Source organism: Pongo abelii, chromosome 4 (assembly GCF_028885655.2).
Source record: "Pongo abelii isolate AG06213 chromosome 4, NHGRI_mPonAbe1-v2.0_pri, whole genome shotgun sequence".
Lineage (NCBI taxonomy): Eukaryota > Metazoa > Chordata > Mammalia > Primates > Hominidae > Pongo > Pongo abelii.
This window is the reverse complement of record NC_071989.2, coordinates 123,276,708-123,292,820: the sequence shown is the minus strand read 5'-3', so window position 1 is coordinate 123,292,820 and position 16,113 is coordinate 123,276,708. Positions and strand designations below refer to the sequence as shown.

The window sequence follows — 16,113 nt, the reverse complement described above, 5'->3', positions numbered from 1 at the left end:
ATTGGATTAGAAATCAACACACATAAAAATAGAAAATCTAAACTATTTGGAAATTTGAGATAATTTGGAAATTAACACATTTGTAAATAACCCATGGGTCAAAAAAATCACAATAGGAAATTTTAAAAATATTTCTAACTTAATTTTAAAAAATACCAAAAGTCATGGAATGTAGCCAAACCAATCAGTACTTAATGGTGAAAGAATGAATGCTTTTTTCCCCAAGATTGGGAATAAGGCAAGGATGCCCACACTTGCTGCATGCATTCAATGGAGGTTCTACTGGAGGTTCTAACCAGAGCAATAAGGCAAGAAAAATAAAGGCATACAGACTGGAAAGGAAGAAATAAAATTGTCTTTAATTACAGATGATATTATAAGGAATCTGAAAATAAAATCTGGAATTGATAAGTGAATTTTGCCCCATTGTAAAACACAACCTTATGCAAAAATCAGTTGTGTTTCTATATAACAGTAATTAACAATCCAAAAAATGACACTAAGAAATCAATTTTATTCACAATAATATTAAAAGGAGTACCTTGCAATATGTAATACAGTAAGTACAATATCTGAACACTAAAAGTGATAGAACATTGCTTGGAAAAATTAAAGAAAATCTCAATAAATTAATATTCCAATATTGTAAAACCAGATTTTAAGATGGTTTTAGAAATCCATAATTTAATAAAAATAACTAAGCAGTACACTGACAATTAGTGAATTTTGTGGTATATAAATTGTACCTCAATAAAGCTTATTCAAAAAATAAGATTTTTTTTTAAAATGACCTTTTTGAGTACAGGTATCAGTCAAATTTTAGGTTTACATTTTTGAATTAAAAACTAAGAAAATGTGAGAGTTTATTAAAAGTAAGATATTTTAGGTTTCTTCAGTCTCTAACTCTTAAAAAGCTGAATATTCTTCATCACAGATTTTAAAATCAAAACCTTCAAAAATACAATTTATGTGTCACCATTAAAAAGAAAACTTGGATTGTGTATTTTGTTGATGTTATTTGTTAAAGCTATTATGTGTTATGCTTGTTACCATCAGAAGGAGAAAATAGAATGTTGTAAATCTCTGTAAGTTATACTTATTTCAATAATTGACATGGCAATAGAGCAGTTGAAGAATTTTCTCCATTTGATGAAAGTTGGCAATTAGCAGATTTTCCATAGCAAGGGACTCTTTAATATTGCTGGTCTTCTCAGTGTGAAAAATTCACACATCATATAATCCCTCTATTAAATATCTTCCTCTTAGGTGGGGAAGTCCCCTGTGAAGCAGCATCTGTCATGTTAATTTCATTCTTATTTTTAGAGAAATATGAATTAACATTTTTCTTAATTTTGGTTCTTTTAGGGAGTGAAGTTTTAAATTTATATGATTTTAATCTTTTTTTAGAAGAAAGGGAAATAATAAAGCAACTTGTATTTGGTACCTATTGACAGTCTGACCCTGTATCTTTGAAGTGCATGCATAGAATTTCAGAAGAAATTTCAATGTGGTCTTCATTTTTGTATGCCTATCTTCTTTGAAAGGTCTCTAATGCTCCAGAGCGTCCTTCACACAATGACAATAAAGAGTGGTAAATACCACCAGGCATTGGAGTAAATAAATGCTCAGGACCCAACTTACATTCTCTAAAACTCTTGCCTCCACCCCTTTCTTGGTCTTGGGTAGGAATCTAGGCAACTGATAAGGATATTTTGCCTGGAGTATTTTCTAGTAGCAAGTGATCAGGTGGACAGCCCTTTTTTAACAGCTATTTTTTCAGGGAGGAGAATGGCAGCTAATGCTGCCAGATGGCAAAGGGATCCTCAGATCAGAGATCTTAGGGTTAAGAACAGGAAGGGGTTAGAGACCATTTAGTCAAAACCAGTCATTTTATAGAAGAGAAAACTGAAACTCTGAAAGTTGAATGGACTTACTCAAGGTTAATAGAAACTAACAACTTTCTACCCGATATCTGTCTCCTCTTCTTCCTTAGTAACAAATCCTTGATTTTGTTTAAAGTGGCAATGTTCCCAGAACAAAATAATCACCTCCCCAGCCTTCCTTGGAGCTAGGGGATGCATATTACCCATTTCTCACAAAGGTGTAAGTGGAGGTAACTGGATGGGGTTGGGGGAAGCTTTTTAAGGGGAAACAAATGCCTTGTGTGCTCTTTTGTCTCTACCTTCCTCCCTCCTGCTTGTAATGCAGACGTAAGATTAGTTGTCCAGCTCTAACACTGTGGTTTTTAATCAGGTGCCAGAATCCATTCTGGGTGTGAAAAAAATGTTCATTTTTAGAGCAATATCTCTCTGGTACTCCATCAAGTGTTGCTAATAGTAGGCAAGAACCCATTTATGGATGCTACAGACCTTAGTTGAATTCTGCTAGTTTTCCTATGGACGCAAAGAGTATACATGAAGTTCTATAGAACTTAAGAGGGACAAGAAGCTTCTAGCTGTATATCCAAGAAGCATTATGATTGTGTCTTGCCTCCTACAGAGCCCTAACTGTGAACATCAGCATGTTAACTTTTGCTGCTTGTTCTAAGAGGGTTTCAGCACTAGCTCATAAAGGAAAGTAACACACTGAAGAAGCAAAGTTCTGGTAGAACAACAGTTACAGAGCAACACTATTGGAGCTTTACGGAGAGGTGTGCTGAAAAAAGAAAGAAATGTATATGCTTCTGGATTTCTGGACCAAAGTGGAGAAATTAGAAAATGACAAAAGGAAGAGGCAAAGAAGAAAAACCCCCACGTCTCATTAAGCGTGCAAAACTCTCATACACCTGTAAAACAGGTCATTTCGACACACCACCCTGCCCACTGGTGCTGAGCGCAACGCAAACTCTGCCAACTTGCTTAAGGAAAGTGGTTTCACGAACCTTGTAGTAAATCTTATTCGTGTCTAATCTAATTATTGCTGGCAGCTTTTTTCTTTTCTTTTTTTTAAAAGAAAAAACATCAAGCCTTTAATCGCAAAGACTGCCTAGAGCAGAGTGATAGACTGGGACTGACTTTGTTCAGCCAAGTTTTCTTTTGAAGAGAAGCAAAGATTGTCAGGTATGGTCTGAGGCCATTTCAGCTGTAGCCTCCTAGGGAAGCTGCTGTTATAAAAAGAAGTATAGAAATGTGAGAAGCCTGCACTGAATGCTTTAACTCAACCAACGAAACAAATAATTAGAAAAGTGGACTTGTGGTAACTAACGGTGAGAGTGTCCAGGAACCTGGCTGGCAATATTTTTTTCCTTTTCTCTTCTTTCCTCTTCTTTTTTTTTCTTTTTTCTTTTTTTTGTTGTTAAAGGAAAGTTCAGTATCAAAAGGATATGGAGATACAATAGACCTTACACACTTAAGAGTGTTTAAAATACAATCCCTGTATTTGTTCTCAACTCAGAAGCGTGGGGCTTGGTCTTTATTACCTATTGGATTTCAGGAAGGCTGACTTGAGATGCGCCGTTGCCATTTCCTGGCCTTCACTTATGTATTTATTTATTTATTTTCCGGCGCTGGCAGCCAGCCCCTTTGTTGCGCCTCCTCTGTATTCATTTCTGTCTGCCCTCGCACCTCCAGACAGTGCGATGGGGCTTTTTTCCAGATCTTCGCGCCGAGAGCCGCGGACAGCCAACCTGCCGGCATGCGATAAAGGCCGGGGAATGTCTAGCTGGGGCCGCGCTGCGCCGAGTGCGGACCCGCTTTGTGTGCGCGTTTGTTTTTCTCCGCTGCGGTCCGACCGCGGCCGCGACCCCCGAGTAGGCGGGGCCTCCGCGCGCCCGGCTCCGCCTGGTGAGGGTTTCACGGCCGCCGCCACCGCCGCCGCCGCCCTCGTTTGTTCCGTTAGATCGCCCAGCTCCGACCGCTACACCCAGATCCTAGCAAGCCGGGCGAGGCTGCCCGGGAGCCCTTGATGGCCTTCATTCCACCCAAGCCCGCTTTTTGCTTTCCCCGGCGCTTCCCCTCTTTTCCTGGTTAACAGTCTATGGGCGGGGAGCTCGGCAAAACTCAGACTAAAAACAGAAAAAGAGAAAAGAAAGGACAAATTCGATACACCCGCGTCGGTCCTCCAGAGTTTGTGAAGGGGCGTAAACATGTCGGAGTCTGGGGAGATGAGTGAATTTGGCTACATCATGGAATTGCTAGCTAAAGGCAAGGTAAGTGATGAGGCGCGGGGCGCCGCGGCCTGGGCCCCCGACTCCGGCACTACCTGGCCCGCCACTGTGGGCGTCCGTGTCCATTCCAGCGCCTGGGAAGGGCGGGAGGCTGGAATGCAGGAGCCGCGCTCGCAGCCCGGGCGTCCCAGCAGCTGCGGAATGCAAAGTAGCCGCCTTTTCTTTATTGCGTGGCATCTCTGAAATAAGCCAAGAGGGGACTTTCGGACGCTTTTGGGGCCAGTTGGGCAGCAATAGGGGCTCCCGGACGCCGAAGGGCGAGAGACCAGCGTCGGAAGATGGAGAGGAGGGCGGGGCGTTGGCCAAGGGGGCGCTCTCCCACCAACCAGGGCTACTCAAGCATTGTGACTTCGAGTGGGTGACCTCGCCTGCCTGGGCGCGAAGCGTGGAGGGAGGGTCCGCCCAGCGAGTGAATAGGTTCGGAGTGTGGGATCGGGGTCAGCCCGCAGTCAGAGCGTGTGGCCAGTAAATAGGGACAGCAACTTCGTTCGCCCTGCCCTGGCCTTTTCAGGCCTCTTTCCAGGTCCTTAGCTGCTGCTGCTCCAGGCCGGGAATATTTAAAGCAGCCTTCTTTTGGTAGGGAGGGGAAGATGCTGGAGGAGCGGGATTTCAGCCCCACACCTGTCCCGGAGCCTTTAGGAACCCAGGCTGGCGCCGTCGGTGGCGCCCGCGACCACGCCCTCAGCGGGCGGGGTGGTGCCCGGCCTGAGTCAGTGCGGGAGGCTGGGCTACGCGCTGCATCCGAGAAATTGCCGGCAGAAGCTCCTAAGTGGTTTGCAGGCGGAACGTGTCGGGAAATACGGAGGCTGCACAGTGCATTGCCCTCTGGGACTCGCAGACGGAGAGAAGGCGGGAAAGGGCGTCAGCGTTTGCCCTCTGCGCCTGGAGCTTCGAGAAGAGGTGATGGCACAAAGGAGCGCTAGACTCCCTGTGCGCGGTTAACAGAAAGGAGGATGATTCTGTAGCCCTGATGTGAGCACCCGAAACCCTGGAGTCCCACACCCCACTAACTCCAACGCCGCAGATAGAGCATATGGAGTAGTTTTAGCTTCATGCCCGACAGTCCTATGGCCCCAGGGCTGGGGAGCTGGTTTAATGCAGTCTTAACCTAAAAAGTCCCAAATGAACCCTACGCCTCTCTGAATTCTCTTGTTCTACAGGCACTGAATACATTCATCAGAAACAGAATATTCATTAACATTTCGAAAGTGGAGCTGTGTCTTGGGCCTCCGCTACCATTTACAACCCCGGGCCAGAAGTACAAATGGAGAACCCTCCTTCCACTTTTCTTCCAAGCCCAGGCTCCATCCTGCATCTCAAGGGGCCTTCAGCACACACTGTCCAGTATATCCGAGCTCTTTGTCGCCCCAGCAGCAGCCCCTTGACCACCCTTCGGGCCTAGGGTGCATATTGCGGCCCACCCTTCCCTCTGAAGAATGGACCCTGGGGAGAGAAGTCCCCGAGAAAAGGCTGGCTCTGAGCAAAGAGGCAGGCAACCAGAGGAGGGCCAGAACCATGGCCTCTAAAGAGCGAGAGGTGCAGCAGGACCCCGACTGCTCAGGTCTAGGGGAATGCCTAACAGGGGCATCTGTTTGGGAACGATGAGGGGCTGGGGGCAGGGAGGAAAAAGAATGCCTTTGGTTGAACAAAATAAATGGACTACTCTTGATAGGATGGAGAATAAGATGATTGATAGGTGAATTTTGTCCAAAGGCGCTCAGATAGGTTCTTCAAAGTAAGCCAGAATTGTATTAGTTGGCTATGCTTACAATAGCAGACAAATCGTGAAATTCTGAGAGAATAATTTCGGGGTAGGACCCAGGGATTTGCATGTGAAGAACAGCCCAGGTGACCATGAAGCCGACTGATGGATGTCCCATGAACACGAAATGGGGAAGTAGGGCAGAACCATTAAAACTCCTTATAATCAAGTCAGGTAAACAAAAACAAAACCCTCTCAGAATAGCAATGGGTTCATTACAGTATGCTCACTATAATGAAAAAACACAAACTAACTTTCTGGCTTCATTTACTGGATTTCTCTGCTCTCTCTCTCTGTCTCTGTCTCCACTAGGCTTCAGCAATGGGCCTGCAGCAAACCCATGAGCATTCCCGGTTGACTTCTAAAGGTGGAGAGGCCCGCTGTCCCTTTGAAATCTCTGAGGTTGGAAAGCAGTCTCTCCCAAGAAGAACTTAGGACAGTTCCTCTCTCTGTTTTGTGGGGGTTGGAGGGGGAGAGCTGGTCAGGAGTAGCCTCGTAACCATTTCAACGTAAACTTATTTCCTACTCACTCTCCTCAGGCTCAAATCCTGCCCCGCCCCGCAGCCCAGCACTAGCCCATTTAAGACCCCTGTTTTGTGTGTGATTATGCAGGATTTGAACACTGAATATTAACCATGGAATAGCAGACCTTTGAGACTGACTTGCTTTATTTTCCTCTGTGGGGTTAGGTTCCACTTTGCAGTTCGGGTTTGTAATGTAAAGAATAATGGGAAACTGGTCTAATGATGAGAGCGAAGAGAGCAGAGGCCTGGTAGTTGGCCTGCCCTCCGCCCCACCATCCCTCAAAGTTGAGACCACTGAGTTGACCATCCTCTTAATTTCTCTCACTTTTCCCCCAGATTTGTTTCATCCTTGTACTGGACTTCTCAAACTCTGTACATAATTAAAAATACATAGCTTTACATTTTTACAAACTTAATACCTGAATATATGCTTGTTGTAAAATATTCAAACTTCACAGAAAGTTTTACAGAGTAAAAAGTCTAAGTTCGTGCCCACCTCCAATCTCATTCCTTCCCCAGTGGCAGCAGTTTGTGTGTCTATTTCAAATTAAATTAGCATACCATATGTTCTCTGAAATGTGGGAAGTGAGCCTTTTTTCTCAGGGTAACCTAAAACCTACAGGACAAACTGGATCAGCTTATTTACTCTATTGTGATGGCTACTTTAATATTTAAAGTACACAGTGATATCTGCCATTGTGACCTTTCTGCTCATCAAACAATACTGCGTAAGTGTAGTTAATACTTACGATCATTCTCAAGAGGCTTCAAAATGAAAATGTATTTCCTTATATTTCACTGGCAGTGAAACTTTTACCATTTCTGAAAGCTGTCTTTTTGTTTCTTTTGCAGCTAATCTCTTTGGATTAAAAGAGAGGTTTCCAAATCTGTGGTCAATATCTAAGGTTACTCAAAGCAGTATTTTCCAACTGTTTTGGTCTCTTGAAAGATTTGCCTCACTAATTTTTTATCACCATCATACACTCTTCTGGAATCATATAATGAAGATTTGATGACAAGGAATATAGAATTCAAATTTTAGTATATCTCTTTGTTATTTTGTATATTTAGCATATTTACATTTATGTGTAAATAGCCAGAAAGTACATTCGGTTCCCATAATTTAATAATTACTGTTCAGGCACATCTAAGGAGTATAATGGTTCAGCAAAATAAGAGAGGCTTTGTAAATCTTATATTTAATTTTTGATAGAGAAATAGGCAATGATACCATTACTTGGCGAATTATTTTAACTTTGAACATCTTTGAGGCACAAAAAATTCAAGAATTTTTACAAACGCAAACTTTACCTTAAAAAAAGAAGACACTTACACTCTGAAAGAATTAGTCTTGGAAAATCCTCAAATCTAGACTAATAAAAGGTCTTAAACATCTCCTGGGACCAAAACCAAAATACCACCAAATGATCTGTTTCAGAAGGATGAATAGATAGTTGCTCACACAACTAAAATCTAAACTGGGGTGATAATGGTAAGGTTGTGCCCACTACATAAGCATTTTTATTTTTATTTTTATTTTTTTTGAGACACAGTTTTGAGACACAGCCTGTTGCCCAGGCTGGCATGCAGTGGTGCAATCTCAGGCTCACTGCAACCTTCACTTCCTGGTTCAAGCGATTCTCCTACCTCAGCCTCCCTAGTAGCTGGGACTACAGGCACACGCCACCATGCCCGGCTAATTTTTTGTATTATTAGTAGAGACAGGGTTTCGCCATGTTGGCCAGGCTGGTCTCGAGCTCTGACCTCAAGTGATCTACCCACCTTAGCCTCCCAAGTGCTGGGATTACAGGGGTGAGCCACCGTGTCCGGCCTACAAAGTATTTTTTAAAGGTTTTTAAAATATATATATTGAAATTGGGTGAAATGTATGTGCTGTGGGGAGTAGGGAAGGCAGGCAGAAGATTTAGATTTTTGTAATATCATTTGAAAAGAGCTACTTTCATAAATATAATTTTCCTCTGATTTTTTTTTACTATATTGCGCTAATTTGAAAAAAAAAAAGGTGTCTCCTAAATTACTTTGTAAAAGGATGTTTAAATCAGATTTTTAGTGAAATTGTAAATTCTGTGTTGTATACTTACTGTGGGCAGTGCAATAAGGATGCTGGCCTGAGACCCAGGTTTGAATCCTGGCTTTTTAGTATATAGACATGTAGTATATAGCCCATAGATAAAGCATATTACTTAATCTATGGGTGGAGGTGGAGAGGAATTTTAGTTGTTACATGTCTTCTCTGAAAAGAATTATACCTATTTCACAGGGTTACTGCAAGGGTTAAATGAATCTCTTATGCAGGTTTCCTAATACTGTTACCGACACATCATAGGCCCTCAATAAATGAAAGCTATTACTTCTAGCTTTTATGATAACAGGGTTGGGCCTTGAGACACCTTATATCCACATTGTGATCATTAAGAAGTGGAGGTAGGGCTGACAGATAAAATACAGGATGTAGAGTTGAATTTGAATTTGAGATTAATACTCTTTTTTTTTAGAATATGTGCAATGTGATATTTGGAACATATACTAAAAAATTATCATGTATCTGAAATTCCAATTTAAGTGGGTGTATTGTGTTCTTATTTACTAAATCTAGTAACCCTACGGGGAAGAATAATAAGATGTGGTCAACAGAGAGGGACCTGCTAGATTGCCTCAAAATATTACCAATTTTGTTTACCTCAAGTTGGCCAGAAAAGTTGTTTGCCCACTAGTTATGCAGCCAATACACTCATCATTAATGGAAAAATGTCTGTGAGAGCAGCACTGGCTTACTCTCATCTTCCTAATTGCAAATTGTTGCTCTGGTGCTACTGTTTAGTAGATACATGCTTACTAGATTTTGTCTTAAATAAAAGCTAAAATGGTCGAGAAGACAAAACATCAAACATCAGTGTACAAAGACTAGGTAGTTGTGTTAAACTGAGTGCTAAAAGAATTCAGAATAAAGGGAGATAATCAATGAAATCAAAACTAATAAAGGAGGCTCCAGAAGTGCAATTTGAAAGATGAGGAGGATTTGGCCAGGTAGTGGAAATCCGAACTTGCTGGCTCTCTGGACTCCTCTCCCCTGACTTTGTTCCCATAGAAACACTTTATGACTGGTAAGCTTGGCCTGTCAGTACCTTGAGTCAATAATTGATAGACAATGCCATTCATTATCCCTTCACTGGTAACCTCCTGATACCCAGCAGTATAGGTGGTCCGTGTGCCAATCTACTGGAAAACCCTGTAATTTACTTTATTTCCGTACATTTATTTTCTATAAGTCCGGGGGCTCTCTTGATTTTATACCTATGGTTGCTTAATTATTAGGGGTTTCCAAAAGGGGGCAGAGTTTAGGGAATAAGTGGCCATATTACCTTGTTTCTATTGCTTGTTTAGTATATACTAATAGAATGGTGGTACCCTGCCTGTCTGATCTCAGAGCAAACCAATTAGTATGCACCATGGTCATTAGGACTTGACCCAGCCAGGAATTTAATCTCTTGTTGGCTATTAGGAATCAATATGGAAAGAGACCAAGTCAGCTTATGGAGTAGTATACGATTTATAGGGTAAGGGGTTTATATTTTAAATATTAAGCAATGAACATTGATTGAGGCTCTGTTTTATCAAAGCCTGAATTGTGTGTGTTTGGAGAGGGGAAACTTGACCTTTTGGACGTCATGAAGTAGATGGATGTGAGAGAGCTCATGCCCCTGTGATAGAAGAGCAATTAAGTAACACCAGAAGTAGAAAAGTAGATATCACAATGAAGGCAAGAGTATTGAAGGTCTGTGGACTTAGGGGGATAAGAATGGGATAGGTTTTCTTGTTTTGTATTTTAACCCAGATTTTAAAATAAACTATTGAAAAAGGAGGTGCTAGGGTACTCCAAACTGGGGAGGAGTAGGCACCAAGGGATAGCATATACAATGTAAAATAGGGGAATAATGATTTTTTTAAAGTTCAGATATTTCATGCCATTCCTGCTAAAAAGCCTTCAAAAGCTGCTGAACATCTACAAAAGCATAGAGGCCTTCCATACTTTACCAGACTTATTTTGTTACAAGTTTACCACCCTCTAACTCCTGCTCTCCAACACATGCGTGCACACACACACACACACATACACACACTCACACACACATGTCCACACACCCTGTCACCCCCTTATGTTCCAATATCAAGCTGCCTGTGGTCCAGGACTGTAGCTTACTCTGCTCCTTGTGCAAATAGAGGCATGAGGACAGGGCTACACATATGGAAAGTCATCTGTAAATACTGAATTTATAGGCTACTGTTGTAATCTAGGCATGTGGAGAGGGGGCTTAGAGTAGGCACTGGAATCGGCTGTGAGGATGAGAAAGAACAGAATCTAATAACAAACTATGATTTAAGGCTGACCAGAGATATACAGGGAAGAAGAAAGGAAGATAAAAAGCAAGCAAACAAAACCCACCAGGATTTTAACTTGAGGAACTGGGAAGGGTCTTGGTATCCTGGGAGGCTGGGATATTTGGATGTTGAAACAGAGAAGTTGATGACTTGACACAAAGCATGGCAGCCCAGGGAGACAGAAATGATCAGGCAACTGGGAAAGCAGTGGTTTAAAAATGGCAGTTTTCGTATTTGTCTTCTTCCCCTCACCTTTTGTTTTTAAAAGTTTATGGATAGAAAGGGTTTTTAACATTAAAAAGTTTTAGAAGTATAACATGTACATATAAGATGCAAAGATAATACAATGTGAGTGAAGAGTTAAATCTTGTATACCTGACTGCATCCCTTACTTCTCCACAATGGTTATCATATTTTGTGCTCTATTCCAGATGCTTATTTTTGTTTGCCTGTAATCAGATAATACCTAGTCTTTTGGCCAGAGTGGCAGCATTCAGAATCCATATGGTTTTGTACTTTTTTTTTTTTTTGAGACACAGTCTCGCTCTGTCGCCAAGGCTGGAGTGCAGTGGCACAATCTTGGCTCACTGCAACCTCTGCCTCCCGGTTTCAAGTGATTCTCCTGCCTCAGCCTCCTGAGTAGCTAGGATTACAGGCATGTGCCACCATGCTGGGCTAATTTTTGTAATTAGTAAAGAGGGGGTTTCACCATGTTGGCCAGGCTGGTCTTGAACTCCCGACCTCAGGTGATCCACCCGCCTTGGCCTCCCAAAGCGTTGGGATTACAGGTGTGGGCTACCTCGCACGTTATATTTTAGAAATCCTTTCTCATCAGTACATTTATTTTAACTGCTGCATAGTATTCCATGGTATGAATGTATATTATGGATGATGTTTGGTTATAAATAAGGTCTCAGTAAGCTCTATCTACATGTTTTTGTGCACACATGCAAGTATTACAGTAGGAACATTCTTAGATGTGGAATTGCTTAGTCAAAAGGTAAAAATATTTAAAATTTTTGATAGGATTTGTAAAATGTCCCTTCAGATAAGCTGTACCAACATACGATATCACAAAAAGGTTTGAGCAAAATAAGAGAGGCTTTGTAAATCTTGTATTTTTGATAGAGAAATAGGCAATGATACCATTACTTGGTGAATTATTATTTTAACTTTGAACATCTTTGAGGCACAAAAATATTCAAAAATTTTTACAAACACAAAATTAAAACAAGAAGACACTTATACTGTGAAAGAATTAGGCTTAGAAAGTCTTCAAATCTAGACTAATATAAGATCTTAAACATCTCATGGGACCAAAACAAAAATGATCTGTTTCAGAAGGATGAATAGATAGTTGCTCACACAACTAAAACCTATGCTGGGGTGATAATGGTAAGGTTGTGCCCACTGCATAAGTATTTTTATTTTTTTGTAGACACAGTTTTGCCAAGTGTATTAACACTTGCCAAGTGTATTAACATCATGTTTGAATTTTGTGGATCAGGTAGAAAATGATAGCTCAGTGAAGTCGATTTGCAAAATGGAAGGCCATAGCAATGTAGTTTCACCAAAATATTGTCTATACAGATTTTATCTTTAATTCCTGTTAATGGAGCCTTCTAATCACTTTTACTGTGTCAACTAATAAGTTTTGGATCAAAGCAGGTGTGCTGATGTGAAATTACAGCCCAAGGGGAATTATTTAGCTCAAAGGCCAGTATGAGAAAGACTTATAATGCTTTCTAATGGTTGAGCCTTTAAATATATGTATATATATAGGCACCTAATTCACGCAGGCATTTGTTAGTCTCCTCCTGATTAGCACGTTTCAGAACCTGTGGGAAGGAAGCCTTCGCAAGTCTAGCACCTGCGGCCACGCAACGGGCATTAATCTGGATCAGAACAGCCCAGGCATTACTACCTGGCAAAGCTTTCGTCCTCTGTTCACCTCATCTGTAAATGGAGGGTACTCCATTAGAGAAAATTGCTGTAGTCCCTCAGTGTTCTTAATTCTACACTCCTTATTTAGATGCCGGATTGGAGACGAGGCTACCGCTGCAGACAGGGCTGTGGGAAGACGGCGGAACTTGCCACAGCGACAGACTTCTCCCAAACAGGAAATAAAAGTGGGAAGCATTTTAAAACCTAAGCGAGATGTCTCGCTACAGCTCTGTAGTCCCTACTTACCCAGCAATTTAGGGCATCTGTTCTTAAAGCCTAATACATAGGAATCAATTGTTTAGCTAGCAAGGAAGGCAGTGGCGTGATCTAATAATCTTAAGTTAATTTGTTCTCCGTGTGTCCTGAAAACAACACAAGAAACACACTTGGGCCGTGGCAAGTGAAATGTGCGCCGCCAGTCCTTGAGCTGGCGCGCGCCTTAACGTTCAGCAGCACTCCCCGCGGGGGTGCGGGAGTGCCGGAGCCGCTCAGGACCCTCTATCTTGGTCCTCAGGAACGAAAGCGTAGGCCCAGGTGGCCGGGGGTCGCTCCCTTGCCGCGGCCTTTTAACTTCAGTCCCTGGCCAGCATCCGGGAGAGGAATCTCCACCCTGCAGGCGGTCCCCGCGCCACTGGGCAAGAACGTGCGGTGACATCGCGACTTGGGGGTATAGAAGCAGAAAGCGGGATACGACTGCTCGGTGCCCATTCAGGGACTATTAAGTTCACCCAGCAAGTGAAGCCAGAAGAGAACGCGGATGAGTCGGGCGGGGCCAGGGAACCCCAAGCCGCGCCTGGCTGGGGACGGCGGAGGGGGCGGGCGGGGTCTCACTCTGGTCGCCTCTCGCAGCTCTACCGTGCTCGCCGCGGCCATTCAGGGAAGGTGGCTTAGGCTCGCCCTCGCCCGCACCGTCCTGTGCTGAGCCTGGAAGCGGGGCTTCGAATCGCTAGTGAAGAAAGCGCACTGAGAGCAAACTGAAGGGCGGAGTGGCAGCGCGGGGCCAGGGGCAGGGCTGCAGCCGGCTGCTCTGCCGCAGCGGAGCCTCCCCACCCGGGCGCCGCCCTGGGCACCCGCCCACCGCTCCCGGCTGCCCTCACTTCCGTTCCTCAGATCCCCCCCAGCCTGGCATAGGGCGACGGGCGGCTACCCGGGTGGGAGTGAGGGACTGATGCGTAGGGGGAAGGTGGCGGCGGAGGGCGCCGAGTCCCAACCGCATGCCACACCCACGCCCAGCCGAGTCCCGCTCAGCCTACGGCTCAGACACCCGGCCTACCAGCCCCAGGCGGCCCCGCCTCTTTTGTGCGGCAGGCGCTGTTGCCTGGGCAACGGCCAGGCCACGCCCCGGCTACGCCCCGCGGTGCCCCGCCCAGGTCTCTGCGCGGCGCCCTTCCCAGCCGCAGTCCGCAGGAGCCGCTGCCGCAGCCGGCAGCTGGGCGGGATTCCCGGGGTAGTCGCTGGGAGCAAAGCTCGCTTCTCCCGCGCCTGTGCTTTTGCCTGCCCCGGCTTACTTCTCCCCGCGCCGGTCCGCTGGCCAGGTACAGCTGACCAGCTCGTCTTCCAGCTTCGGACCGAGGCTCCACGGCCGCCGCAGGGACCCGCCCACCAGACCCTGCGCTGGGTAGCCGGTGTGTTTGAGTGGAACGTGCCGCTGATGACACCTGGCAGAAGGCAGCCATGGAGGGCGATGGCTCAGACTCGCCGGTGAGTGCGGAGGGGACCGCCGCCCCCACCTCGAGGGCGGTGTGCCGACCGCGGCTTTCTCTTTCCTCCGCCGAGAGCCGGGAGGGAGCCTCCTCCTGGGAAAGCAAGGGCAGGCGGTGGGGATCCCGCTTCCTCTTCGCCTTCTCCCGCCCGGGGCTAGGTTCTGCAACCCGGGGCGTCCCCTTTCTATCCTCGAGAGCCGGACGTGGGGTCCCCTGGGCCGGAGAAGAGCGCAAATCCGATGGTTGCCCACCTGAGCACCTCGGGGAATCATGGAGGGTCTCTCTAATGGATCTCAAGCGGTAGAATTAATTAGCGTTAGGCAGTCGGGTGCGGGCAGAAAGCTGGGGCGCGTGCCTCGCGCTTGCGGGGCCGCCCTTTGTCTAGGCGTCTTGACCCCCGCGGGCCCGGCCGGCTGCCGCCGCCTGGGCCAGAGGCTCCTCCCCGGCTTCGCCTGCCCGCGGGTGGCGGGCCGGGGCCCCGGCAGCTGTCAGCCTACAAGTGTTTTTGTTTAAAGGTGTCGAATGTGCAATTCTTCCGAAGTTTCCCGAGGAACTGCTTAATTGAGGGAGCCGCCACATCACACTTAATCAGTTTGTTTCTCCCTCAATGACAGATGAACTAAATTTTCTCTTGGGTAAGAAATACTTTATGTCCATTGTGATTAAAAAGTCAGATTCAAGACACTGCTTTATGTACAAGAAAATGGAAATGATTTTAGATCTTCCCCCAGTGAGAAGTAAACCTTAACTGACCATATTTATACATAAAATGGAATGTAAGAACCTATTTTGGATATCCCGGACAAGATTTTCTTTTGAATTAGGTGCCAAACCCTTTGTGAAATGAGATAGGATGTGAATATTCTGTATTCTTTGATGTGAATTGTGAGGTTTGGTTATCTTATTTCCAAATCTGTGAACAATTGGGAAGTGATATGGCTCTTCATCACGTATTTGAGTGATGCAGCAAGAGACTGCATCTAAACACCCACTGACAGTGATAAAACCAGTTGACTCCAATGCAAAATTGTCAGAGATTATTGAAGCACTTTGTGTCACTTTAGGGAGAATAGGTTAGCATACATTTTAAAATTTCATTACATTTAGTTAAATCAATTTTAATTTTCTATGTATTTCTAGTAGCTGAAATGATTGTACAAGGTTATAAGTACTTTGAAGTTGAGGCTGTCTTTAAAATTGCAGGGATGCTGACTATAGGATTCATAGATATATGAAGTCTGGGATACATGGAAAAAACTACGTAGAGAAATGATGGGGAAACTGGTATGAGGTCATCAAACTTTTTTAGTTGTGATGAGTCTAAAATGCTTCTCACTTAAAATAATGAAAGCCTGTAGTATTGAGAGCATTTGTGGTGGTGCTTATACACCTTTTTAAAGGGTCCCCTACACTCGTTTAATATTCTGTTATGGTTAGGCTTTGTGTCCACACCCAAATCTCATCTTGAATTGTAATCCCCAGGTGTTGAGGGAGAGACCTGGTGGGAGGTGATGGGATCATGGGGGTGGTTTCCCCTATGCTGTTTTTGTGATAGTGAATTCTCTCAATATCTGATGGTTTTATAAGGCAGTGTTCTCTGTTCTTACTCTCTCT

The 16,113-nt window shown here is 44.4% G+C and overlaps 1 protein-coding gene across 7 annotated transcripts in view; it reads left to right on the top strand.

Annotated features, from left to right (window-relative positions):
* The first annotated feature begins 2,563 nt into the window (after positions 1-2,563).
* The window catches only part of TRIM36 (tripartite motif containing 36), a 56,248-nt gene continuing 42,698 nt past the window's right edge, over positions 2,564-16,113 (top strand). For 2 of the 7 annotated variants that reach the window (XM_024247636.3, XM_054555827.2), the window contains exon 1: positions 2,628-4,147. In XM_024247636.3, the coding sequence (XP_024103404.1) occupies positions 4,085-4,147 (63 nt within the window). In that variant the 5' untranslated portion in view covers positions 2,628-4,084. The other 5 variants (XM_024247640.3, XM_024247639.3, XM_024247637.3 and 2 more) reach the window with 5 other exon arrangements.